Here is a 26,883-nt window from a genome sequence, read left to right on the forward strand (position 1 = left end):
AATGCAAAGAATAACATCAGAGTGATTGGAGTCAAGAAGAAACAGGAGAGAGAGCAGATGACATAAAAAAACTGTTCACAGAAGTAATGGCAGAAAACTTCCCAAATAGGGAAAAAGAACTTGACATACAGATAAGTGAGGCATATAGGACTTCAACTAGCCATGATCAAAAAAAAAAAAAAAAAACTCTACACATAGGCATATAATACTTCAGATTCCAGAAACCCAACAGAAGAACAAAATTCTACCAGCAGTTAGAGAAAAGAAACAAATCACATACAAAGGAAAGCCCATCAGAATCACAGCAGTCTTCTCAATGCAAACCCTCAAGGCAAGAAGAACTTGGAGTGACGTATTCTAAGCCCTAAAGGACAACAGCCTCTAACCCACAGTGATGTACCCTGAAAAAATATCTTTCAAAATTGATGGAGAAGGGCCAGGGATTGACCTCAGTCGTTCTGCTGCCTGCCTCAAAAGCATAAGGTCCCAAGTTCAATCCACGGTACTAAAGGAAAAAAAAAACTGATGGAGAAATAAGATACTTTCATGACAAAGAACACTGCAGAAACTTCACAAATACCAAACCAAAACTCAAAAAAATTTTAAACAATATACTAGGAAAAGACAATGAGGATCACAACACCAGGAAACCTAGCAGAATGAATCCATTGGGCAAGAAAAGAAATTAAACACAAAGGGGGAGGATCCAACAAAAAGAAAGTCATGACAAGAATAAGTCAATACATATCAATTATAGCCATCAATGTTATGGTCTCAATTCACCAATCAAAAGAAATAGACTGGCAGAATGGGGCAAGAAGCAAGATCCAACAATATGCTGCATAAAAGAAACACACTCAATTCAAAAAGAAACTCATAGATTCAAAGTTAAAGGGTGGAAAACAATACTCCAGGAGACAGGAACCCAAAAAAAAGCAGGAGTAGCTATCCTCTTTGCAGATCAAGTGGATTTCAAACCAACACTGATTAAGAGAGACAAAAAAGGACACTACCTCCTTGTAAAGGGAACAATCCAAGAGGAAGAGATAACAATCATTAATATCTATGCACCAAATACTAGTGCTCCCAAATATATAAAACAAATACTAACAGACATGAAAAATCATATAAGCACTAATACAGTAGTAGTGGGGGACCTCAGTACCCCACTGTCACAAATAGATAGATCAACTAGACAAAAAATAAGCAACAAAATACTAGAACTGAATCAAACTATTGAACAAATGAACTTAACAGATGTTTACAGAGTGATCCACCCCACAAAATCAGAATACACATTCTTTTCGGCTGCACATGGGTCGTTCTCTGAAATAGACCACATATTCACTCATAGAACATGTTTAAGTAAGTGCAAAGGAATTGAAGTTGTCCACTGTATATTGTCAGACAATAGTGCAATGAAATTGGAGATCAATAGCAAAAGAAACTGCAAGAATTTCATAAACACTTGGAAACTGTACAACACACTTCTGAATAACCAATGGGTCACAGAGGAAATTAAAGAAGAAATCAGACAGTTCCTTCAATTAAATGACAATGACAATACAACATATGGGAATATATGGGACACAATGAAGGCAGTCTTACAAGGGAAATTTATAGCAGTGAATACTCATTGGGAAAACAGAGCGAGCTCAATTACACAACTTGATGCTGAATATCAAGCTTCTAGAAAAAGAAGAGCAGGACAAACCCAAAGCCCATAGAAGGGAGGAAATTATAAAGATCAGGGTAGGGCCGGGGATTTAGCTCAGTGGTTCCGGCACCTGCCTTGCAAGCGCAAGGTCCCAAGTTCAATCCCCGGTACCAAAAAAAAAAAACAAAGATCAGGGCAGAAATCAATACAATGGAGACTAAGAGAACAATACAAAAAAAATCAATGAAGGTAAGAGTTGGTTCTTCAAATGAATAAACAAAAGTGACAAACCCAACCTTATCAGAAAAAGGAAAGGCCCAAATCCATGCAATAAGGAATGAAAAGGGTGAAATTACAACAGACCCAGCACAAATCCAGAGGATCATCAATACTTACTTCAAGAACCTATACGCCAATAAGATGGAAAGTACAAAAGAAATGGACAGATTCCTAGATCTGTCTGAATTACCAAAGTTCAACGAAGATGATCTGAAAGTTCTAAATGACCCAATATCAATCAATGAAATTGAAAATGTAATTAAAGACTTACCAACTAAGAAAAGCCAAGTCCTGATGGCTTCACCGCTGAATTCTACAAGACATATAGAGAGGAACTACTGCTACTACTGTTTAAACTCTTCAATGAAATGGAAAGAGGAGCAACACTCCTGAATTCACTCCTGGAAGCAAGCATCACCTTGATCCCCAAAGCAGAAAGACTCAACCAAAAAAGAACTATAGGCCAATCTCACTAATGAACACAGATGCAAAAAATCCTTAATAAGATACTGGCAAGGGCCGGGGATTTAGCTCAGTGGTTCTGCCACCTGCCTCGCAAGCGCAAGGACCCAAGTTCAATCCCTGGTACCAAAAAGAAAAAAAAGATACTGGCAAATAGAATGCAGAAGATCATCAAGAAGATCATACAATCTGACCAAGTCAGATTAATCCCAGGGATGCAGGGATGGTTCAACATAAGCAAATCAATAAATGTAATACACTATATTAACAGAGTCAAGGACAAAAAACATATGATCATCTCAATAGATGCAGAAAAAGCATTTGACAAAATCCAACATGCATTTATGATTAAAAAAAAACCCACAAAAAATTGTAATAGATGGACTCTACCTCAATCTGATAAAAGCCATCTATGAAAAACCAACAGCCAATATCATACTAAATGGTCAAAAACTTAAATCCTTCACACTAAAATCAGGAACAAGACAAAGATGTCCACTATCGCCACTCCTATTCAATATAGTTTTGGAAACATTAGCCACAGCAATTAGAAGAGAAAGAAATAAAAAGAATAAAGATAGGAAATAAAGAAGTCAAACTGTCATTATTTGCAGATGACATGGTACTCTATATAGAAGACCCCAAGAACTCCACCAAAAGTCTTCCAGACTTAATAAACAAATTCAGTCAAGTAGCTGGATACAAGGTCAACACACAAAAATCAAGAGCTTTTCTGCACACAAAAAGCAAACTCACTGAAAGAGAAATGGGGCAATCAATTCCTTTCACAATAGCATCCAAAAAATTGAAATACTTAGGAATCAACCTAACAAAAGAAATCAAAGACCTCTACTCTGAAAACTATAAGCAATCTGAAAAAAGAGATTGAAGAGGATATCAGAAAATGGAAAGTCATTCCTTGCTCCTGGGTAGGAAGGATCAACACAGTGAAAACGGCCATACTCCCAAAACTGCTATATAGATTCAACACAATCTCAATTGAAGTCCCAGCAGCATACTTCACGGACCTGGAGAAAACGATCCAAAAATTCATTTAGAACAAGAAGAGACCTAGAATAGCAAAAGCAATACTAGGCAATAAAGACAAGGTAGGGGGTATCACCATCCCCCACTTGAAACTATACTACAAAGCTACTGTGATAAAAACAGCACGGTACTGGCAAAGAAACAGACCTGAGGACCAGTGGAACAGATTAGAAGATCCAGAAACAACTCCAGACACACTCAGCCATCTCATCTTCGACAAAGGAGCCAAACATACTCACTGGAGGAAAGACAGCCTCTTTAATAAATGGTGCTGGAAAAATTGGGTTTCAACTTGCCAAAGATTAAAGCTAGATCTATATCTCTCATCATGCACTAAACTAAAATCAAAATGGATTAAAGATCTAAATATTAAAATAGAAACTCTGAGCCAGTTGGAACAGAGGTTAGGTAGAACCCTTGAAGACATCGGTGTAGGAAAAGAATTTATGAACAAAACCTCACTTGCCTGTGAACTAGCACAAACAATCAGCAAGTGGGATCTCTTCTTACTAAAAAGCTTCTGCACAGCGAGAGAAACCACCAGCAGTGTGAAGAGACAACCCACAATGTGGGAAAAAATTTTCACCAGCTATCCCTCAGACAAAGGTCTATTATCTAGAATATATAAAGAACTTTAAAAAAATCAGACCTCCCAAAGTTAAAGACCCAATCTGAAAATGGCATCTGAAATGAACAGATATTTTTCAGATAAAGAAGTAGAAATAACAATAAACATATGAAAAAATGTTCAACATCATTGGTCATTAGAGATGCAAATGAGAACAACACTAATATGAGTATTCACTGCTATGAATTTCCCTTATAAGACTGCTTTCATTGTGTCCCATAGATTCTGATAGGTTGTATCATCATTGTCATTTAATTGAAGGAACTGTCTGATTTCTTCTTTAATTTCCTCTCTGACCCACTGGTTATTCAGAAGTGTGTTGTTCAATTTCCATGTGTTTATGAAATTTTTGTAATTTCTTTTGTTATTGATCTCCAATTTCATTGCACTATGGTCTGATAATATACAGGGGATAACTCCAATTCCTTTGCACTTATCTAAATATGTTCTATGAGCACGTATTTGGTCTATTTTGGAGAATGACCCATGTGCAGCCGAAAAGAATGTGTATTCTGATTTTGTGGGGTGGATCACTCTGTAAACATCTGTTAAGTTCATTTGTTCAAGAGTTTGTTCTTTTTTTTTTAGTACCAGAGATTGAACTCGGGACCTTGTGCTGACAAGGCAGGTGGTGGAACCACTGAGCTAAATCCCTGGCCCTGTTCAAGAGTTTGATTGAGTTCTATTATTTCGTTGTTTGTTTTTTGTCTAGTTGATCTGTCTATTTGTGACAGTGGGGTATTGAGGTCCCCCACTAGTATTGTATTAGTGCTTATATGATTTTTCATGTCTGTTAGTATTTATTTTACACAGTTGGCGCACTAGCATTTGGTGCATAGATATTAATGATTGTCATGTTTTCCTCTTGGATTGTTCCCTTTACAAGGATATAGTATCCTTCTTTGTCTCTCTTAATCAGTATTGGTTTGAAATCCACTTGATCTGCAAAGAGGATAGCTATTCCTGCTTTTTTTTCGGGCTCCTGTCTCCTGGAGTCTTGTTTTCCACCCTTTAACTTTCAGTCTGAGTTTCCTTTTGAATTGAGTGTGTTACTTGTATGTAGCATATTGTTGGATCTTGCTTCTTGCCCCATTCTGCCAGTCTATTTCTTTTGATTGTTGAGTTCAGACCATTAACATTGATGGTTATAACTGATACATACTGAGTTTATCATTGTCATGACTTTTTTTGTTTTTGTTGGATTCTCCCCCTTTGTGTTTAATTTCTTGTCACGCCCAACGGATTCATTCTGCTGGGCTTCCTGGGGTTGTAATCCACATTGTTTTCCTAGGATATTGTCTAAAATTTTTTTGGAGTGCTGGTTTGGTATTCATGAAGTTCCTAAGGTGCTCTTTGCCATGAAAGTATCTTATTCCTCCATCAATTTTGAAAGATAGTTTTGCAGGGTACATTAATCTGGGTTGGAGGCTGTTGTCCTTTAGGGCTTGGAATATGTCACTCCAAGTTCTTCTTGCCTTGAGGGTTTGCATTTAGAAGTCTGCTATGATTCTGATGGGCTTTCCTTTGTATGTGATGTTTCTTTTCTCTAACTGCTTGTAGAACTTTGTTCTTCTGTTGGGTTTCTGGAATCTTTACTATTATATGCCTATGTGTAGAGTTTTTTTGATCAAGGCTAGTTGGAGTCCTATATGCCTCACTTATCTGTATGTCAAGTTCTTTTTCCCTATTTGGGAAGTTTTCTGCCATTACTACTGTGAACAGTTTATTTATGTCATCTGCACTCTCTCCTATTTCTTCATGGACTCTGATCAGTCTGATGTTATTCTTCTTTGCATCATCCAGCAGGTGCTGGATTAATTTCTTGTGGTCCCTTATAATGTTAAAGAAATTTTTCTTTTCATTGTCACTAATTGCAATCTTATCTTCTATATCTGAAATTCTGTCCTCACATTGGCTCCTTCTGCTGTGTAAACTTTCAATGGAGTTTTTAATCTCCTGGAAATCTATTTTCATCTGTTTTATGGATTCCATTTGTTTCCTACATTGGGATTCCATCATGTTCCTCAGCTCTTCTCTAGATTTATTAATCATGTCTTGCACTATGGGCACAATCTCTGCTGTTATCTGAGAAATTAATTCTGATTTCATTTTTTCCAGATCCTCTTTTGTTCCCAGTTCAGGGAGTCCAGATCGTTGAGTATCAGAGTGTTCCATCTCTTTCCCTTTGGGGTTGCCGTAGGTGATCTGGATGTCTGGTTTTGAGACTTGTTTACATGTCTTCTCACTTCAACAGGGGTAGGGGGCAGTTGTTGCTGGCGTGTCTCACCTCTTCTGTGCTGGGAGTGGTGGTAGATTTTCCCAGAAGCCTTCCCCTCTGCACTGGGAGCAGTGGCACTTCAACCTGGAAGCCTTCTCGTCTGTGCTGGGAGCAGTGGCACATTGACCCGGAAGCCTCCTCCTCTGTGAGTCTGTAGAGTTGTCAGTCCATAATCGGCTGGCTCCAAGACAGGAATGGCAAACAGGCCTCATAGAGAAGAAACAACATGGGCCGCACAAGGTAGCAAAGGCAACAAGAAGCAAACTTTAAAACTTTAGTGCATCTAAGGACAGTATAGAGAGTGAAAAGGTGACCCACAGAATGCAAGAAAATATCCTGGATTAGTATCCAAAATTCCCATAACTTAAATTAGTATCCAAACACCCCATAGTAAAAATAGGGAAAGACAGTCTGGGGTGTTGTTCAGGGATAGAGTGAATGCCTACTGACATTTCTCCAAAGAAGATATAAATGACCAATAAGCACATAAAAAGAAGCTCAACCTCACTAATAATTCGGCCAGTGCAAATCAAAACCACAATGAAATATCTTTTCATACACATTAGGATGGCTTTTTTCAAAATACCAAAACAGAAAACAAGCCAGGTTTAATGGTACATGCCTACAATCTCAACTATAGTACTTAGGAGGCTAAGGTAGGAGGATCTAGAGTTCAAGGCTTTCATGGGCAACTTAGGGAGACCCTATCTCAAAAAGGAACACTGGAAATGTATCTTAATGTGAAAGTTCTAGATTCAATCCTCAGTAGAAAATAAAAACAAAACAGAAAATAACAAGTGTTGGTAAGGACATGAAGAAATTGGAACTTCTGGGCATTGTTGGTGGGAATATAAAATGATGCAGCTGGTAGGAAACAATATGGTAGTCTCTAGAAAATTAAACATAGAATCACCATATGATCTAGCAATTTCACTTTTAGGTACATAACCAAAAGAATTGAAAACAGGGTCTTGAACACTACTGTTCAAAGAAACATCAGTCACAACAGCCAAAAGGTGGAAACACATTCAATGAAATATTATTCAGTCTCAAAAAGTAAAATCCTGATGCATGCATGTTACAGTATGAATGAAACTTGAAAGCAACATGCTAGCTGGGCTGGGCAGTTAGCTCAGTGACACTACACCTGCCTGGCAAGTGAAAAGTCCTGAGTTTGATCCTCCCTACAAAAAAAAAAAAAAAAGATAGCATGCTAGCTAAGTGAAATAAGCCAGATATAAAAGGACAAATATGATTCTACTACATGAGATACCTAGAATTGTCAAATTCATAGAAAAATAAAGTATGTAGAATTGTTACCAGATGCTGGGTGAAAGGAGAATGGGTGTTACTATTTAATGAGTGAAGAATTTAAATTCGGGATGATATAAAAATTCCAGAAATGGAAATGGTGATAACTGTACAAAAATAGCAATGTACTTACTGCTACTGGGATGTATACTTTAAGATGGTTAAATGATAGAAAGGTATTTAACTGTAATAAATTGGCCCCAGGTAGCCCCAGTCAAAAAAAATTGAAACAGTAAATTTCGTTACCTATATTTTACCACAATAAAATTTTTCAATTTGAATGGCCCATATTCACATTTTTTTTCTCTAGTTGATCACTTACATCAAGTAACCAAGAGAAAAGTAATTGTTCTTGGCCATATCTCAAAACTTAGATTCCTCTCTGATAAATAATTCCTGGGTTGACAGAACTAAATGACTTCTCTGGAAGTCCCAAGCACTAATTACTATGATAATTGTCATTCAAGGCAGTCAATTGACTGTAATTATCAAAAAGTCCCAGCCAATTGGGGTAAAGGTCCACAGTTCACCAATATAGTACATACTTTATCTCAAGAGTCCAAAGCAATGGGACAAATGCAAGAAAGTATTTGGGGACTTTTATAGATTTCCATGTACAATTCCAACATAGATACAAGTTATACAGATCACTGGTTCTCAAAGTTAAGCAGACATCACAACATAGGTTGCATGGTGGCACATGACTGTAGTTCCAGCACTCAAGAGGCCAGCCTGGGATACATAGCAAGACCTTGCCTAAGGAAAAGAAAAAGGGTACTCACCCACTCACTCTATTACCCAACAGAGTTTCTCATCCAGTGGGTCTAAGAGGTACCCCATGATTTTCCACTTCCAATAAGTTCCCAGGAGACAGTACAGCTGTCCCTGGCCCAGCAGTTTGCACCCATGCCTGGAAACTTGTGGTCCCTAGACCCACACTTTGAGAACCACTGGAGAGACTGCAACTCCCACCATACTTATCTGATCCTAAAAAAAGATCAAATGCGAGCAGAAAGAAATGTAAAAATACTAAGTGATCATTCAGTATCAACTAAGTATTTAAAACTTAGAAAAATATTTCCCATTGTCCTCTTTTTCTGTGTCCTTGGACTAGTTTGAGAACATTAAGAAAAAATTCTTTTCTCTGTGGTCAAAAGATTTAGTAGAGTTTTTCAAGTCTATAATTCTATGGGCAATACACAGCAAGCAATTGAGAAGGCAGAGTCATAGCTGCATCCGAGCCAGGATGAGGGTAGCACTGCCAGAGAGAGAGACAAGGCAGCTTCTCACAGGCTGCTCTGTCTCAAAACTGAGAATTTCAAAGATGCAACAACAGAAACTCAGCCATTATCACAAAACACAATGCAGACTCTGATGTCCCACCTGAACTTTTTATGTCTAGACAGAACATATGTGTAAAGAGTTTAGGTGGAGCTTCAGAGCCTATCAAAAGTTATATTTTATTTTTTTTATGGTTTTACCAGTTTACCATTGAAGATGCTACAGAGGAAGAGAAGGGTAGAGGGAAAATATCATGGTATATGATCCTGGCCTATCTAATATATATTTACAATGTAGAAATAAACAGGAATTTTCCATGTTAATTTCCTAAAACTATCAGCAGGAAACAACCCACTACAAAAGAACTGTTTCTGCCTAAGTAAGAAAAAGTGGTAGAAATATATAATTAATTAAAATAACGTAACTCCCATATTTTCATGAGCATCATGTCCAAGACTATAACTGAGATTTGACCTTTCACCAATGACAATGTCACACAAATATTTACAGATGCCAAGCTAGTAGAAAATAACTGAAGTGACCAAGATAAAAGAAAATTCACATCCAGAAATAGAATTTAGAATCAAACATTATCGTTTATGAACAATAATTTAGTAATGTAACATAACCCAAGCATTTACTACTAGAGATTATAAATTTGAAACTAAAAAATATATATTAAAAATGGAAACAATTATTAAATTTTTCTTGTAACTCACAGCACCTTTGATCTAAAACCAAAAACCTGACATCATTTTCCCTGTACCAAGGTGTCAATGTAAACTCTGTAGTTGCCAGTTGCATGTAATGTGTAATGTAGAATTCAACCTTCAATTTGTAAACTAATTGCAGAATTTTTAAAAACTGAGTTTCATAAGAGAAGAACTCTTTTTAAACTAGGCATTTTTCATACAAAGATGAAATTTTTATACTGTTGTTTTTAAATTTAGGGAATTACTCCAAAGATATTTGTAGAATTCTGCCACTCTAAACATATTACTTGCTTTTTCGTATTTTCACTATCATGTGCTATCCTTTCATATGTTATTATTAAGAAATGCTACAGTAGGGCTGGGAATTTAGCTCAGTGGTTTCACTGCTTGCTGTGCAAACACAAGGACCCAAGTTGGATCCCCAGCACCAAAAAAAAAAAAGAAAAAAAGAAATGGTACAGTAGTTCATTTTCATAAAGCATAAAATCAAAGATCTCACTTTGAAATCCACTCATAAATTCTATAATTTCAAAAGGCCATAATTTCTGCAAACCAATTTCAGCACATGTCAAAGTGATCCATATTATTCCTTATTGAAAAAAAAATTGCCAAAAACATTTACTAGAAATGAGAACAATGAATCATATAAATATAGCACTCCTTATAAATGCCCCTAAAAAGAAATATTTGCAGTCATGTGTGATGGCACATGCCTATAATCTCAGCTACTCAGGAGGCTGAGGTGGGAGGAATGCAAGTTTCAGGGCAGCCTGGGCACTTATCAGACTCTGTCCCAAAATAACAAATAAAAGGCGCTGGGGATGTAGCTCAGTAGCAGAGTGCAACTTCCCTTGGATCCCTAGTACAGAGAAAGAAAAAGGAAGGTGAGGGGAGGAAGGGAAGGGAAGGAATGGGAGGGCAAGGAAAACAGATAAGATTTACAGTGGTTACATGGGCTGTAATGTCAATTTAAAAAGCCAAATCTTTGAGCCATTCTTCACAGGTAAACTGAGACAAAGATTTTCCCTTGTTTGAAGTATACAAGTTGATTTCTTTTAACAGCTTAAAAAGTTATTTTTGGCCCTAACCTACATACAGGAAACTAATAAATCGTCTACTATTAATGATGCAAAGCCTTGAACCATCTGAAGTTCAAATGTCAGCATCAAGTTTAGGATGATAATTATTCTATTGGGTGCATTTTAAAACTTTGGTATATAATTATGTCTAGTAAAACCTGCATTAAACAGATTAAGTTCATTCCTATTTTCTTTCAAAATGTTGTCGTCAAAATGTCCAATGTTAACCTCAACATTTACTATTCAGGAGCTGGCCTTACTCGAAGTGATCCTCCTGCCTCAGCCTCCTGAGTGCTGGGATCACAGGTGTGCGCCACCACACCTGGCACATTTTTCAATTTTGACAGACTTTTTAAACACACATAAATGAGTCTTCTGATGTTAGTCCTTTTGTGGGCAATAAATCCAAAAGTTCTTCAAACTATTCAAGTTTTCGGGTACCACAAATATTCCTAAATGTGAGATAGTACCTAAATATTTTTTCATGAGATTAAATTGAAAATGCTATAAATAATTTAAAATTTTAGTATAATTTGCCTTTAGACTTTCAGCCATATCTTTAATATGCTATGAAATAGTATTTCTAATTATATTTATTCAATGTGTTTTTTTGAGAAACATAATTTCTGCTCTAAGAAAGGCACTACCTTAGGAGCATACCATCTATATGAGGTATTGATGTGCCGGGCATGATGGCACACTGCCTGTAATCCTAGAACTTGGGAGGCTGAGGCAGGAGGAGTACCATGAGTTTGAGGCCAGCCTGGACTACATAGTGAGCTCAAGCCCAGCTTAAATTGCAGAGCAAGACCCTGTCTCAAAAAAACCATAAATGAATGAATGAATGGGGTATTGATGCCCAGGACATTTTTAACCAAATTATTATATATCATAAGGATAGCCCTTGTTTAATTCCCATTCAAAAACAAACCCTTTATCTTTTCTATGTACAACTGTCACCCCTTATTTGTGCCTTTGTTTTCCATGGTCTCAGTATACTAACCATGGCCCAAAAATATTAAAAGAAAAATTCCAGAAATAAATCATTCATAAGTTCTAAATTGCATAGCATTCCAAGCACCATAATGCAACCTCATGCTTCTGTGTGTGTAACAACTTTACTTTAAAGTGCTGGCTGCTAATTAAAGAATGTGCAATACATTGTGAGTGCCAAATGATCCACTGTCCACCAATATGGGATGTTTTCTCCCCTTTTCCCCTTCAATATCCACCATGAGATTTAAGTCTTACTGATATCTACCTATATCTTTAGTAAAACTAGCAAAGCAAACAGCAGTCTTTTCACACAAAAAGGCTTCCTCCCCTCTGGGTGATGCTTAACAGCCTTCTACCAATTTTTGGTTAACTGCCTGGAACATCTAGTCACTTCTAAAAAGCCTTTTTTTTTTTTAGACAATCTCGCTAGGTCACTCACAGCTATTCTCCTGCCTCAGCCTCTCCAGTGCTGGAACTACAAGAGTGCATCACCAGACTCAGCTTAAAAAAAAATCTTACATTTTGGCTAAGAATGTAGCTCAGAGATAGAGTGTTTGCCTAGCATGGACAAGGTCCTCGTTCAATCCCCAGCATTTAAAAAAGTTTTAAATCTTTTTGTTCTGCTTTTGCTTTTTATTGTCCTTGCTTCCAAATTTTTGTCATCTAAACTGCCCTTGTTAAACAAAGTTCAAAACAAAGAACTAAGCCTATAGACAAAAAAGTAATATTAAACAAGAAATATTTACATAATAGTTAAATCAAACAAGAAAGTAATTGCGTAACAGTTAAGTACATAAAGTTAAATAAAAAGTAGTAATAATAAACAAAAAGAAAAATCCTAGGATGAGAAATTGTTGTTTCTGTAGCTGATTCATGTTATAACTTGTAAATACATGGCATATATTCCATCTACCTGTCTAGCTATGCCATCCTCCCTATGAAAAGTGAAAAACTTACAGAATAAAAATGTTTAGAGAATCATGTCTTTTAAAATAAAAGGCCAAAAAAGTTTAAGTGGGATGATGTGTTATATTCTCTAACCATTCAACAAAATTCCAAATGACAAAAGTTTATTTTAAAAAATTATAAGAATTGAAAATTAACAAAGTGTACTACTAAATAAATCTTTGGATAAAAAAAGAGATCAGGATTGAAAGAAAAAAACATTTAGAATTGATGAAAAGGAGATATTTTAGATCAATTGGATACGGTACTAGGACCTAAAACAGTCCCTAGAAGGCAATTTAAGCCTAAAACACCTTCAGTAAGGTTAAAAGAAAAAAAATAGAAACATGTAACAGTGATTTCACACATATGTGGAATTTAAAATATCTGAGCTCATTGTACTAGAGAGCAGAATCGTAGTTATCAGAGGCTGGGGAGAGGAGAAGTTGGAGTGATAGGGAGAAATTGCTCAAGGAGTACAAAATCAGCCAGATAGGAGAAATATATGTTAGTGTTCTATTACACAGACAGTGATTATATTCAACAATGTTATATCATATAATTCAAAATGACGAAAAAATAGGATTTTGAATGTTCTCATCACAAAAATGATAAATATGTGAGATCATGGGTAATCTAAATATTCTGAATTGGCCAATGCACATGTAAATGTACCAAAATTATACTCCATAAAATGTATCTTATCTTCAAAAAGTATAAAAGAATTATTATTTATAAGGAAAAGAATAAAACCAAACAATATGAAAGAGGAATTAATAAAGACAAACCTGACAATACATTTTTAAAAAACAATACAATAGCAAGGATATATAAATCCAAAAGCATGTTCAGTAAAACAAACAGTACAACAAACAAAGCTCTGATTTGGGCAGAATGGAGAAGACCTAAACAAAAATACATGGGATCAGAAATAAGAAAGGTGATACCAAAAAAGAGTATGCTCCAAACCTAAAGAACTCTCTTCTAGTACCATTCAAATTCCATTTTGTCTATCACATTTTAAATGTCATAGAGCTCTTTCTCGTTCTCTGATGGTTTCTTTCCGTAGTACTCAACTATTATTCCGTAGTACTCAACCTCCTACTGTCTCTGCCTGCCTGCCTGCCTGCCTGTCTTCCTTCCTTTTTCTTTCATACTAGGGATTCAATTCAGGACCTTTGCACTGAGCTACATCGTCAACCTCCCCCGGCTTTTTTTTTTCAGTAAGTTACTGTGTTACCAAGGATGGACTTAAACTTGTGATCTTCCTGCCTCAGATTTCCCAGGTTGCTGGGATTAAAGGGATGTGCCACCATACCTACTTGTACTCTATTTCAAGATATTAATCTTTAGATTTGGTGCAAACCCAGAATCAGACCAGACAAGAGTATTAAGACTGGGAACCATACGGAAGAAGTCTTAGGGGAAAAAATGAAACTGACAGAGCCTTGCATTTGTTGTTCCATAAGGCATATGGGAAAAATAACCAAGGATTGATAGATAAATTAGACAAATAAAAGAAACAATCTTAGTTTATCATTTAGCTCTAAGGCTGATTTTTTTTTTTTTATATGAGGGATCGAACTCGGGACCTTGGGCTTGCAAGGCAGGAGGCAGAACCACTGAGCTAAATCCCTGGCTCTAAGGCTAATTTTTTAAAAATATTTTTATTAGTACATGTTTGCAGTACATAATGATTATTTATTCTTCGTAGTGAGTTGGTACATGTGCATAACACATCTTAATTGTTTTTTCATCCCCTTTTCCTCCTCTCCCTCCATCTTTTTGTCCCCTTCCTTTGTGCAAAGGAGCCACCTCCCTATTTCTTATTATCTATTTTTACTATGCTCTTTATTTATATTTTGGGTTTCTCATACAAGAGAAACCATGTGATATTTAAGCTTCTGTGTCAATTATTTCATTTAACATCAAAGTATAGGCATTTTTCTACATATGATTCAAGTTTATCCTTCCTTATGGCAGAGTAGTACTCTAGTGTACGTAAATATATTTTCTTTCATTTGTTGATGGACATAAAAGCCACTTCCAAGATTTAGCGGTTATGCACTGTGCTGCTATAAACATAGGTATGCATGTTTCACTGTAATATGATCTGTTTAACTCTTTCAGGAAGACACCTAGAAGGAGAATAGTTGGGTTGAATAGAATTTCTATTTTTAGTTTTTTGAGGAATCTTCATACTAATTTCCATAATAGTTGTACCAGTTTACATTCCTACCAACAATGTATAAGTGTTTCTTTTTCACACAGCCTCTGCAGCATTAGTTATTATTTGATTTTTTGGTAATAACCATTCTTTCTGGAGTAAGACAGAATCTCAGTATTATTATAATTTGTATTTCTCTACTGGCCAGAAATGCTGGACATTTTTTTCATGTGTTTATTGGCCATTTATACTTCTTCCAAGAAGTGTTTATTAATTTCAGTTGTCAGAGGCTAATTATGTTTACCTTGTCATAATAAAATATAACCTAAATCGGGTACTAATTTAAACAAATATTGAATTAGAAATCTCAATTTGGAGAATGGAAGAAGTGGAAATAGAATAATGTATTAGTCAGCTTTCTTATTCTTGGACACAGCATTCACAGTTTAAAGTAGAGGTTTATTTGGCTCACAGTTTCAGAGGATTCAGGCCATGGTTAGCTGGCTCCAAGGCAGCAACATCACAGCAGAAGCACTTGGCAAAGATGTTTGGCTCATAGCAGCTGAGAAAACAAGCAGGGGAACAGTGCCAGAGAGGAAGGGGCCAGGGACCATATATAGTACCTACATAAAGTACCTCCATGATTCACCCAGACACGCCCAGAAATGTTCTTTATTACTCTCCAGGGTGTTTCTTAAGCCAATCAAGTTCATATAATTAAGGGTAATTGTCACAAATAGAGTAAAGAGTTAAATCCTCACTCAATGGATCAAAAAAGTCAACAAGATCGAAATCATTTAAGTCAAAATGTGGTTATAAAGTGTACTTTTAGACAGATAGTAAAAACTAGAAGAGTTGAAGGAGTTAAAAGTGATTGCCTCAAAGAAGAGAAACAAAGAAAGGAGGAAAGAACAGGTTTCTAGTATTTCTGAGGTAAATCTTCAATAACTGCTTTATCTTTTCAATGATACACACATACCACTTTGATTTTCAAGTAAAACATTTTTTAAAAAATTTAATGAGAGGCTGAGGTAAGAGGATCACAAATTCAAGGTCAGCCTGGGAAAATTAGCAAGTCCTTGTTTCTAAATGAAGTTTTTGAAAAAGGACTGTGGGTGTAGCTTAGTAGTAGGCCATCTGTCTAGCATTCAGGAGGCCTGAGGTTCAATTACCAGTACCACACACACAAAAAAAATTTAATGATTAATTAGACTAACAAGTTTTACAATGCCTTACCTCATGGTTAAGTTCATCAAGAAATTTCTTCACACAGCAAGAGTATTGTACTCAATATTCCAACCACAAAGAAAACTCTTCCCCATATGTTCTCTTCAACCTTTTTTTTGTTTTAAGACAGGATCTCACTGCGGTGCCCAGGGTGGTGTTGGACTCCTGGGTTCAAGCAATCCTTCAATCTCAGCCTCCTACTTCCACCTCCTGAGTGCCCGGACTACAGGTACATAATACCCACCCAGTTTCTTCAGTGTTTTAATCAAGATCATCTTTTTTTAAAATTTTCTCTTGATAAGCTAATCACTTAAAAAAGCAACTTTCACTGAGAATGCTATCTATGTGTTGATATGAAAAAGTCTCTCAGATACATTCTAGAGCGGAAAAAAGCAATAAAGGAAACTGCAAATACATATGGGGGGAATATAAATCTGTTTTCACCTGTGTATCCATAACATATCTCTGGAAAGTTAAACAATAAAATTGTAATATGGTTTCCCAGGGCAGGTAAATTAGAGGAATAGGAATTGAGGGAGTAGGGAACAGGGCAAAGAAGGAGACTTTTCATTGCACAGCTTTTTTCAGTTTTTGATCTTTAACCCTCTGAAATTATTGCCTATTTTGAACTCAGGGCCTCCCACATGCCAGGGAGGCGCTGTTCAAATAATTTTTAAAAACATTTTAAGTCCTACCTCCTTATCTTGATTCAAGATTAAAATATAATTTTCTTTTTAAAAAAATAAGTTTCACTTACTTTATTTTTCTCATATGAAAACCCTATTTTGTAGTTACCGCTGGATAACTGCTTTCAGAAATTTGAGAAATACTGAAATTAAAGGAACAATAATCCCACAATATCCAACCTGCCCAAATGTAACCATTTTTAATATTTTGATGTACTTTCTGCACAGTCATATCACAGATACTGAACGTGCACACTTACATGCCAACTGAGGACCTAACTGCCACATAATCCTCACAACAATGGGTATATTAACATATAATAAATTATAAAAGCTCAAACAAAGTAGAAAGGAGTAAACCCTTTGGATAAGAAAGTGACACTTGACAACTCCCCATTCATCTCTTGGCATCTGATGATGACTTCAAAGACAGACTGGTTTTAATGCCTAGAGATGTGAACATAGTCCCTTTTTTTTCCTTCTTCTTTCAGTACAAAAGGCTTTTAAACTTTACTAGGCAAGAAAAATTCTCTCACAGTGGCAAACCTGAAGCTGGGTGTGAGGGACACACCTGTAATCCCAGCACTTGGGAGGCTGAGGCATGAGGATCACCATGAGTTCCAGGGCAGCCTAGGCTACATGGTGAGTTCAAGACCAGCCTGGACTACAGAGTGAGACCCTATCTCAAATGAGAAAAAAGGGCTGGGGATTTAGATCAGTAGTTTTGCTGCCTGCTGCGCAAGCGCGAGGACCCGAGTTCGATCCCTGATACCAAAAAAAAAAAAAAAAGGAAACATCAAATGAGAAAAGAAAAAAAAAAATCACAGCATTCAGGAGGCTGAAGCAGGAGGATCCCACAAGTTTGAGGCCTGGGCCACATAGTGGGTTCAAGGCCAGCCTGAACTACATAGCAAGACTGTCTCAAAAAACAAACACAGCCAAGGATTTAGCTCAGTGGCACCACACCTGCCTCACAAGTGCAAGGTCCTGAGTTCAATCCCCCGTACAAAATAAATACATAAAGCATTACAAACAAACAAACAAAAAGTGTCAAACCCGAATACAAAAACAATTAGTCCTTACTAAACTTCAAAATCCTTTATGCTTATTTCCTTTTAACCAAAATGAGATAATTTTGAGATATCGTAAGAATTTTTACCTTGTTATTTTGAACATATTTTCATTACACCCAATTTCTTTTACATGATTTTAATGGCTGCATAATTTTATGGTATATATTAAAATAAAATGAATTATTACATAATATGTATTCTAGCATATAAATTATTTTACCATTCCCTACTTAGGGACATTTAGTGTTTTCAAAATTTCATCATCATAAACAACACTGCAACAAACATTTCAATAACAAATCCAGTGTACATGTCCATTATGAATTTCCTTAGGATAAATTCCTAGAAATGAAATCGGTCAGTCAAAATGTATCTAAAAAATGCAAGGATTTTAACAGGTATGGGCAAAATGTCCTCCAAAAAATTTAATCAGCTCTTAATAGAAAAGTAAATATAAGGTACTGAGGGAAAATGACAGGATGTTTTACTGATTTGATCTATGAGCTCTCAGCTACCTAGGTGAATCTTGACATAGATCTCAAACTCCAACAGTTTGCACGTAAGTCAGTAAAGCCACAGTTCCTACATGAATGTTGCAAAGTATATACTGAGGCTTGGAGTGGGGGGAGAAAACTGCTAGCAATGGCAAGTAACTGAGAGACAAGTTCTTATAGCCTCCCAACTTAATGAAAAAAATTATAGCACTTAACATCAGTGGTCCTAATATTCAAAATCACTGAAGCATTTTATTATTATATCCATTTCTTACAAGAGAAAATGTCATAATAATCTCTGGTTATATTGACACTTCAATGGAGAAAAATTAAATTTTAATACAACCTATAAGCCTTCCTACCTGCTCACCCCCCAAATTCACATCCAACATTACTAACACCATTCCAAATTTGGCACCTGGGCATATGTTGTGGGTGAAAGAAAGCCTAAGTCAGAGCTGGGGATTTAGCTCAGTGACACTGTGCCTGCCTTGTAAGCACAAGGTCCTGAGTTCAATCTCAGGTACCCAAAAAAAAAAAAAAAAGCCTAAGTCAATTGGAAAAAAAAATACTTCTGCAAAATTGATGACTGAAAATACTAGGTGTGGTTTTTGGCAAGATTTCTCTAGTGAAAGATGATGTATTACCTAAAACAAGAAGAGTGCAAAGTTTACTACTCAGTAAACAAAAATGCCAATGTTGCAGTCAAGCGATTATCTTGACATCAAAAATTATTTTAGATCCCAGCACTCTAGCAGCTAGAGCAGTAGGATCTCAAGTTCAAGGTCGGCTTAGGCAACTTAGAAACATCGCAAAATGAAAAATAAAAATGGACTGGAGAGGTAGCTCAGTGTGAAGGCCCCAAATTCAATCCCCTTACTATCCCCCCCCCAAAAAAATGAGATACAGAATACTGCACAATTCTACAGTTACGATGTAATTTTTTAAAAGAGTAATCTCTAACAAATTCTTCAAACTATTATATTTTCATAAACCATTATCAAGTTGCCTCACCACTATGAACCATCTTGAGACAAAAAGTAAAGAAATACTACATAACTCCCCTTTGTAAAATACACTTAGAATTTAAAGACATCAAGAATCCCAACTAGAGTCAGCAAAACAATGCCTATGTCCTTTAAAATTATGCAAACAAAAGATTTATAGAAAAGATAAAGTAGGAGTGTTTTTTTATTTTGCAAGTAAATTAATAGCGCTGGCAATTTTAAAGGGTGCATTTAAAGTACTTAAGTTTTTCCTAACACTGAATAAAATAGAGCAGCATTTGTATTTTCCAACCCTCTAGTAATAATAATTACAGTATACCACCATCTCATCATTTTAAAAAATAATTCATGATATTCTGATCCTCTGAAGGCAGAAGACTAAACAATTACAGCATTTTTTTTGTCAAGCCAGCATTCTTTCCCTAATCCTTGCAAGATAAGAAATATGCACTCCTTTTCCACTCAAACCAACCTAGGAATCTGGGAAAGGGCGTGATCAATGTCACCAGAACTTGGCCCTAGAAACGAGTGACAAGGATGACTTAACACCAAAGCGTCCATTTCTCTAAAATGTTTATCATTTTCTCCAATCTCCCATCAACTCACACAAATGCCACAAAGATTGAGAGAGGGCAATACACTACTGGCATTTAGTTGTAGTAAGTAAGTAAGGGCAAGTCTTGGAATTCTTCCAAATCTCGATTTAGCCTGCTCCATCTAGAAGAAAAAAAAGAGCTGATACTGCTGTGTAGTGCCCCCAAGGCGGAGACATGAGCAATGTCCCTTGTGACTCTTGAAACATCTAAGTCGCGCAATAAACAGCCAGGCCAGCAGGACAACCTCTCCTTGCTGGGGGTCAGCCCCGAGTCAGCAGCTGAGCGAGGACGGATGCCAGGTGTGGCCGACTTTCCCTCCGCTAAGTGGGATAGGGGGCGGGGGCGCTATTTATACCATTCCAAAATCTGGAACCTGGGCTTCCCCAACCCCGCGAGCACCGCACCGCACGTGCACCGAGCCCACCCCGACCTTGGAAAGAGTTGCCGGGACCCCGAGGCAGAGGACAAGTGATCGGGGCCCCGTTAGGCGTTCGGCTGCTGCTCGCTGACAGATTGGTACATCCACGAAACTTGGTAAATACTAAAGACAGAGAGCCTGAGAAGTTACAGTCGCGGGGGAAATCTCGACCCGGCCCCACAGGGACGCCGGCTGCCGGCCCGCTGCCGGCCCGCCCCTTCCTGCCCACCCCTTCCTGCCCACCCCCGGCCAACTGCCCCTGAGGACGGGCAGGGAGCACAGAGAGCAGAAGAAGCGCTCACCGCTTCAGCTGGTCCGACACCCCCAGCTGCCCGGCTGTCGCGGAGACCTGGCCGGGCGCTGCAGGCCGAGGGCTAGTCCCGGCAGGAACGCAGTCCCGGGACATGGCCGGCGGCGCGCGGTACTCCGGAGCAGCTCCCAGCGCACTTCTCACATAGACGTAAAGGCGCCCAAGCTCTGGGCTCAGAGCAGTGGGGCCCGCCCACTGCCGAACCAGCCAATAGGCGCCAATAGGCGCCAAGCGCGGGAAGTCGGAGGCGGAGCGGAGGGGGAAGGACCGCTCACGTAGTTTAGCTGCCCAGCGACCCCTCCCTTCCCACTGTCCTCAGCGGGTCGCCTTCCCAGAACTGTCCAGATTTGGGTAGCGCATTCTTCGAATAAAAGATGTATATCAGCCTGAAACATAGGAACACGCTTCTGATTTTGCAGGTCTTTTCTTTTTGAGACATATTTCTTCATTTGCTGTTTACAGAACACCTACTTGAAGGCCAGCTACATCCCTTCCACATCAGTAGGATGGAGGAGTGATGCGGAAACCGGTACCGGGGAAACCCACAGCAGGTGCATTCGGTATCGAAGTTGGGTGGGGACTGGATTCTGCAGGACAAGAAATTAAAAGGTTGCTATCCTGGAGTTCTGGTGGCCCGGACTCACCGTGGAGAACAAACTCACTCTCTCCCCTTTCCTCTCTCCCCTCTCCTCCCTCACTCCTTCTCTCTCTTTCCCAGACACTAAGCAATATGTGCGACCTGGTTAAAATTTCAATCGTGTCAAAAATATATTCAATAAAAATGGAAGTTTCCACCCTCCACTGCCCCGCCTTCGGTTTTCTTTCCTTTCAGGCTACCACCATTGATCAATTTCTTGCATAACTTTCGAAGACATTCTGTGCATTAAAAAATTATATGTGTGTGTGACACACACACACTACTTTACACACTAATTTGCCACTTTGCTTTTCTTCACTTAACACTGTCTCAGATGGTTTCTGTTGCATAGTATTCCATCAAAGTGTTCCGTGAACTTTTTCTGTGTTTTTGTTATGACAATATTGCAGTCAGTATTCTTACTTATAGCCATCTGGCTTGTGAGCAAATGTATGTTTAGGCTAACTACTTGTGTGCTGAATGCTATATCTTTAGGTAAGGACTTTAAAAATTCTGATAACTGTTGCCAAATTGGTCTCCATACAGTTTGGTTCAATTTATGTTCTCAGTGCAATTTACTAGCATGCCTATTTCAACACATCTCCCTATACAATATGCTAACTCATTTTTAAATTGTAAATTTCCTAGTCATATCCTTTGCTTGTTTTTTATTCCCTTGGTCTTTTTTTTAATTGTAGGATTTTTATTTGTGTAAATTAATATTAATTGTGAATAAATTATTTCTCTTTTACCCACCTTGTCTTTTGGCTTTATTTTTTGCAATAAATCATTTTTTATTTTCATATAGTGACATTAATTGGTTTTAAAATGTTTTTAGGGTTTATGTTTTCAATCTTTCTTGGAATGCTTGTCAATACCTTTCAAGATTTAGAAAAATTCTCCCATGGTTGATTCTGGTATGTTTTAGGTCTATATAGTTGATCAGTAATGCATACAATGTACAATAGAAAATCAATATGTTATGACAAAGAACTAAATCAGAGAAAGAACAGATAGTTCTCCAAAGGTATACAAAAGCCAATAAGCACATGGAAAGATGCTTACCATTAGAGGCCACCAAGGAAATGTAAATTAAAACCACAATGAGACACTACTTCACACTCATTAGGATGGATATAATAAAAAGATATATGTCATAATATATATTATATGCAGAATATAATAATATATATGCATCATATATAATTAAAAAGATAATAACAAGTGTTGACAAATATTATGGACTGAATTATGTCCCGCTAAAATTCTTGTATTGAAGCTCTAACCCCCCAATGTGACTGTATTTGGAGATAGGGCCTTTAGAGAAGTAATTAAGATTGAGTGAGGTAACAAGGGTGGGCCTAGCGAACAAATGCATCAAGGATGTAGAGAAATTGGAACCCTCTTATACCGATGGCCGAAATGTAAAATGGTGCAGCTACTTTGAAGGACAGTCTGGCAGTCACTCATACAGTTAAACACTGAGTTACCATATGACCCAACAATTGCACTCTTGTGGATATACCCAAAAGAAGTGAAATGTGTCCACACAAAAACTAAATATTTTCTGGGTGTAGTGGTACATGTATGTAACCTCAGCACTCTTGAGAGGGTGAGGCAGAAGAATTACAAGTTCAAGCCTAGCCTGAACAACATAGTGAAACCTGGTCTCAAAATAAACAGTTTAAAAAAGGACTGGGGATATAGCTCAGTGTGAAGGCCCTGAGTTCAATCCCCAGTACTGAAAACAAAAACCCTGAATATTGTAGCAGTATTATTCATAATAGACAAAAAGGAGCAATAACTTACATACCTATCAACTGATGAATGAATAAAGTAATGGGATATATCCATATAGTGGAAAATTATTTAGCAATAAAAAAGAATGAAGTACTGATACACTGCAACATGGACAAATTTTAATGATATTATGCTATTGAAAGAAGCCAGTCAGTAAGTACTATTTTATGATTCCATATATCTCAAATGTCCAAAACAGGCTGATCTACAGAAGTAGGAAATAGATTAGTGGTTGCCTATGACTGAGGAAGGGGAAGATTTGGGAGGATGAAGGCTAGGGGCTGGAGAGTTTCTTTGGGGAATAATATTCTAAAATTGATTGTGATGATAATTGCACAACTCTGCAAATATACTAAAAGTCATTGAATTATATACTTTTGATTGAAGGATGTGTATATGAATTATACCTTAATAAAGGCATTAAAATCAATACTCTGACTTCACTGGACAAAAGTTAAAGTATATGAAGTACAGAAGAAACCCAGAGAAATAAATCATGGGGTAATTATTAACCTCACTCCAATTCTAATTGAAATATAAAAGACAATACTGATGGAGCAGAAAAAAATGGCTAAATTCATAAGTTGAGACTGTAGAATTATTTAGCAGAAAAACCATTTTTGAGAGTAGTGTAGCTAATTGAAAGATTATGAAATTATTTGTTTTCATCAAAAAATCTACATACGAGAATATATTTCCTCAAAATAATACAAATGAGAAAAATGAATTTTTCTTCAGTGTTTATAACACTATTTATAGTGTAAACCAAAATAAAACTGGAAATAACTTAAATACCTAATAATTGGGAGGATATGTATTATGGTAGCAAACGAGGGCTACATTAGTAAATGGGGAAGTATATGTAAAATAATGAGAAAAGTAGAATACAAATTAGTTGTAGATGGTGAGCATACATAAATAAATATACACTGTTGAGTACAATGAGGAAGAAATTTAATAATAAATGGCACCAGGATTCCTCTTAGGGAGATAAAACTGGCTTTGTTTGAAAAAATACCCTCATAAGCTGTTTTGGATAGAGAATGAGATTATTGCATGAAAGTATAGGTATGAGCAAGCCCTGGCAGCACAAGAAAACTGCTGTGCATGAAAATGAGAGGAATTTCTCTTTGTTCCTCAGAGAAAAAAATAAAGTGGTACGAAGAGATGAACCATGCAAGGAGAAAGGAGAGACAACTCAAAAGGATAAGAAATCTGTGTGTGTATTGAATAGAGGATTAATGTGAAATCTCTAGTAATAGGTTGGGAAAATGGACTTTTTAAAGAAGGGGAAGGTCTGAGATATATATATATATAGATATATATATATATATATATATATATATGTATCTTATTTGTTTGATTGTGCTTGTTTGTTTATTTCTTGAGACAAGTCTCACTGTGTAGTCCAGGCTGGCCTCAAATTCACATCAATCCTCCTGCATCAGTCTCCCAAGTGCTGGGATTATAGGCGTGCATCACCATGCCTAGTTTAATTCCCCAAATTCAAAAATCTTACTAATGCTTTGTGTAAATCTGGTTTTTCCAGGTTTAGCCAGAGAAGAAGCTGAAGGTGAGGCAGTTAGAACAGTGAAAAAGGATTCAGGGGTTTAGCTCAGAGGCACTGTGCCTGCCTGGCAAGCACAAAGACCTGAGTTCATCCCTGGTACCAAAAAAAAAAGTGAAAAAGATAGTACACATGGAAACAGAGGTTTAGAGGTAGAAAAGATAGAAGAAAATAAGCCTCTCATAAATTATTGATAATCTTAGGAAGGGCTGTGGATACCTAAATTGGATGTTTGGGATGAACTCACTTAGACTGTAATTAAAAGGAAGGGAAGCCCTAACTAAAATTTACCTTACATAAAGATAAGATAACATGATGTGTGTTTTAAGTTCACAAGAAGCTTAAATCTATGAATTCTTTTAAAATTTCCATTTGTTCTAACAATATGGATCTTCACCCACTGACCGAAACAAATGAGCAGAACCTAGCTAGGCCCCTGCCGCAGCAAACCGGCGGAGGTAATGTTGGAGTGCACTTTGGATAATGGCTGGAAGAAATGGAAATGAATATGTAAGGTGGAAAATTTTATTTCCACTCTCTCTTAGCAATAAAGTTGGAAGGAGTTTAGTTAGGCCATCCAAATTTAGAAAAATCATTCTACTATGTCGAAGTGTTATTAGAGCAAAAATATGATCAAATGTTCAAGAAGGCTGGTCTGTGAGGAGAGTTCAAAAGAATGAATACACAAATGGAACCTTCAGCATTTTAAACTTCTAAACTGCCTAGCTCCAGAATTCATGTTTTCCTCTGATTTGGCCAGAGTTACTAACCATCCCTAATTTACAGATAGCAGGTCTGTGGCATGGGGCCTAGAAGTGATTTTCCCAAGGTTATAGAGGAAGCCAGAGGGTGAGCTGAAAATAGAACTGTACCTCACACTCCCATGCAGGCTATATGATAACTTGTGTACTGTCAGCAAAGAGTTGAGGAATGAATGTCCTGGAGAGATTACCATAGTTTTATGGCTAAAGGAGCCTTGCTCAACAATTGCAAATGCAATATCAAATGATCTATCTAATCCTATAATCAGAAACATTCTGGGCATATAAGCAAAATTCTCAGAAAAATAAAATCTATCTTTGACAACTGAACAAAATTTAAAATGTGCAGGTCTGCTGTTAGGAAGCCACTACTTGTGTAATGCTTTAATTTCTAGATCCTCCCCCTCTAAAGATTAAACTTCCAATTAGCAACTCCCGGGCTGGGTATATACCTCAGTGGCAGAGTGCTTGCTTAGCATGTTTGATGTGCCCTGGGTTCCATCTTCAGCACCACCAAAAAAAAAAAAAAAAAAAAAAAAGCAACTCCTCAACCCTGTAATGTCAGTAAGCTTACAGGATTATACAGATATATCTATATATTTTCATAAGTACAGGATTTTCTGGAGACTTACTCTTTCACAGATAGCTTTCTCTGAGTTTCCTCACTGAATTAACAGAAGTACAAAATAGAATGATAGTTTGAAAGTTAGAGCTCATACCTCAGCCATTGAATTTGTGTCTCCAGGTACCCATGGAGGAATTGCTCAGGTAGCTATTTGCTTATACCTGGGAACATATATATATATTTTTACAAACCACAAGCTACTGTTAGGTGACTATTTTCCAGAATAGTTTCTTATACTGCACTGATCTAATTAATAGCTTTAAAATGTTTGTTTTAGAAGTGTTGTTAATCTCACTTTCAGATAGATTTTTAAAAATTAATTTTATTGGTACCTGTTAAATATACATAGTGACCGCATTTACATTCATCATAGGAACTTATACCTGTACATAATATAACTTGATTCTTCTTTTTTCCCCAATCCCCTCCCGTCCCTTCAACCTCTTTTCCCTTCCTTATTTACAAAGCTTAGTTTCCTTTTTTTTCTTCTATTCTCTTTTTTTCCTTTTCCTTTCCCTATCCTCCTTCCCTTGCAGCCCTTCCCATTTGAACATTTTCTTCCTATTTCCCAATATCTATTATACATTTTGGTCCTTATTTACCCTTTCAGTTTCTCACACCAGAGAAACAATGGAATATTTAAACATGTGTGTCTGATTTATTTCATTTAAGAGTCTCAAAGTGCATCAGATAGATTTTTTTAAATGATGGCCATGTAAGGTGGGCCAGTATTTTCTTCCCAGCCCTAAGTGAAAATCCCACTATCACAGACTATGGACTTCTTGGCTACTAGTTTCTTCCCCCTTTGTATAAAGGACTGCACTGCTACTGATTCTGCT

General features: G+C 37.0%; 1 protein-coding gene across 4 annotated transcripts in view; it reads right to left on the reverse strand.

The window, feature by feature from the left end:
- Positions 1-20,789, reverse strand: part of Znf638 (zinc finger protein 638) — a 116,158-nt gene extending 95,369 nt beyond the window's left edge. For 2 of the 4 annotated variants that reach the window (XM_013074053.3, XM_087215927.1), the window contains exon 1: positions 20,647-20,789. In XM_013074053.3, the coding sequence (XP_012929507.2) occupies positions 20,647-20,750 (104 nt within the window). In that variant the 5' untranslated portion in view covers positions 20,751-20,789. The remainder of the gene's footprint in view (positions 1-20,646) is intronic. The other 2 variants (XM_013074054.3, XM_013074052.3) reach the window with 1 other exon arrangement.
- Between the last annotated feature and the right edge of the window lie 6,094 nt (positions 20,790-26,883).

The sequence above is a fragment of the Heterocephalus glaber genome, unplaced genomic scaffold (genome assembly GCF_053883595.1).
Source record: "Heterocephalus glaber isolate CG9 unplaced genomic scaffold, H.glaber_assembly_v1.0 deba00001456, whole genome shotgun sequence".
In the NCBI taxonomy this organism is placed as follows: Eukaryota; Metazoa; Chordata; class Mammalia; order Rodentia; family Bathyergidae; genus Heterocephalus; species Heterocephalus glaber.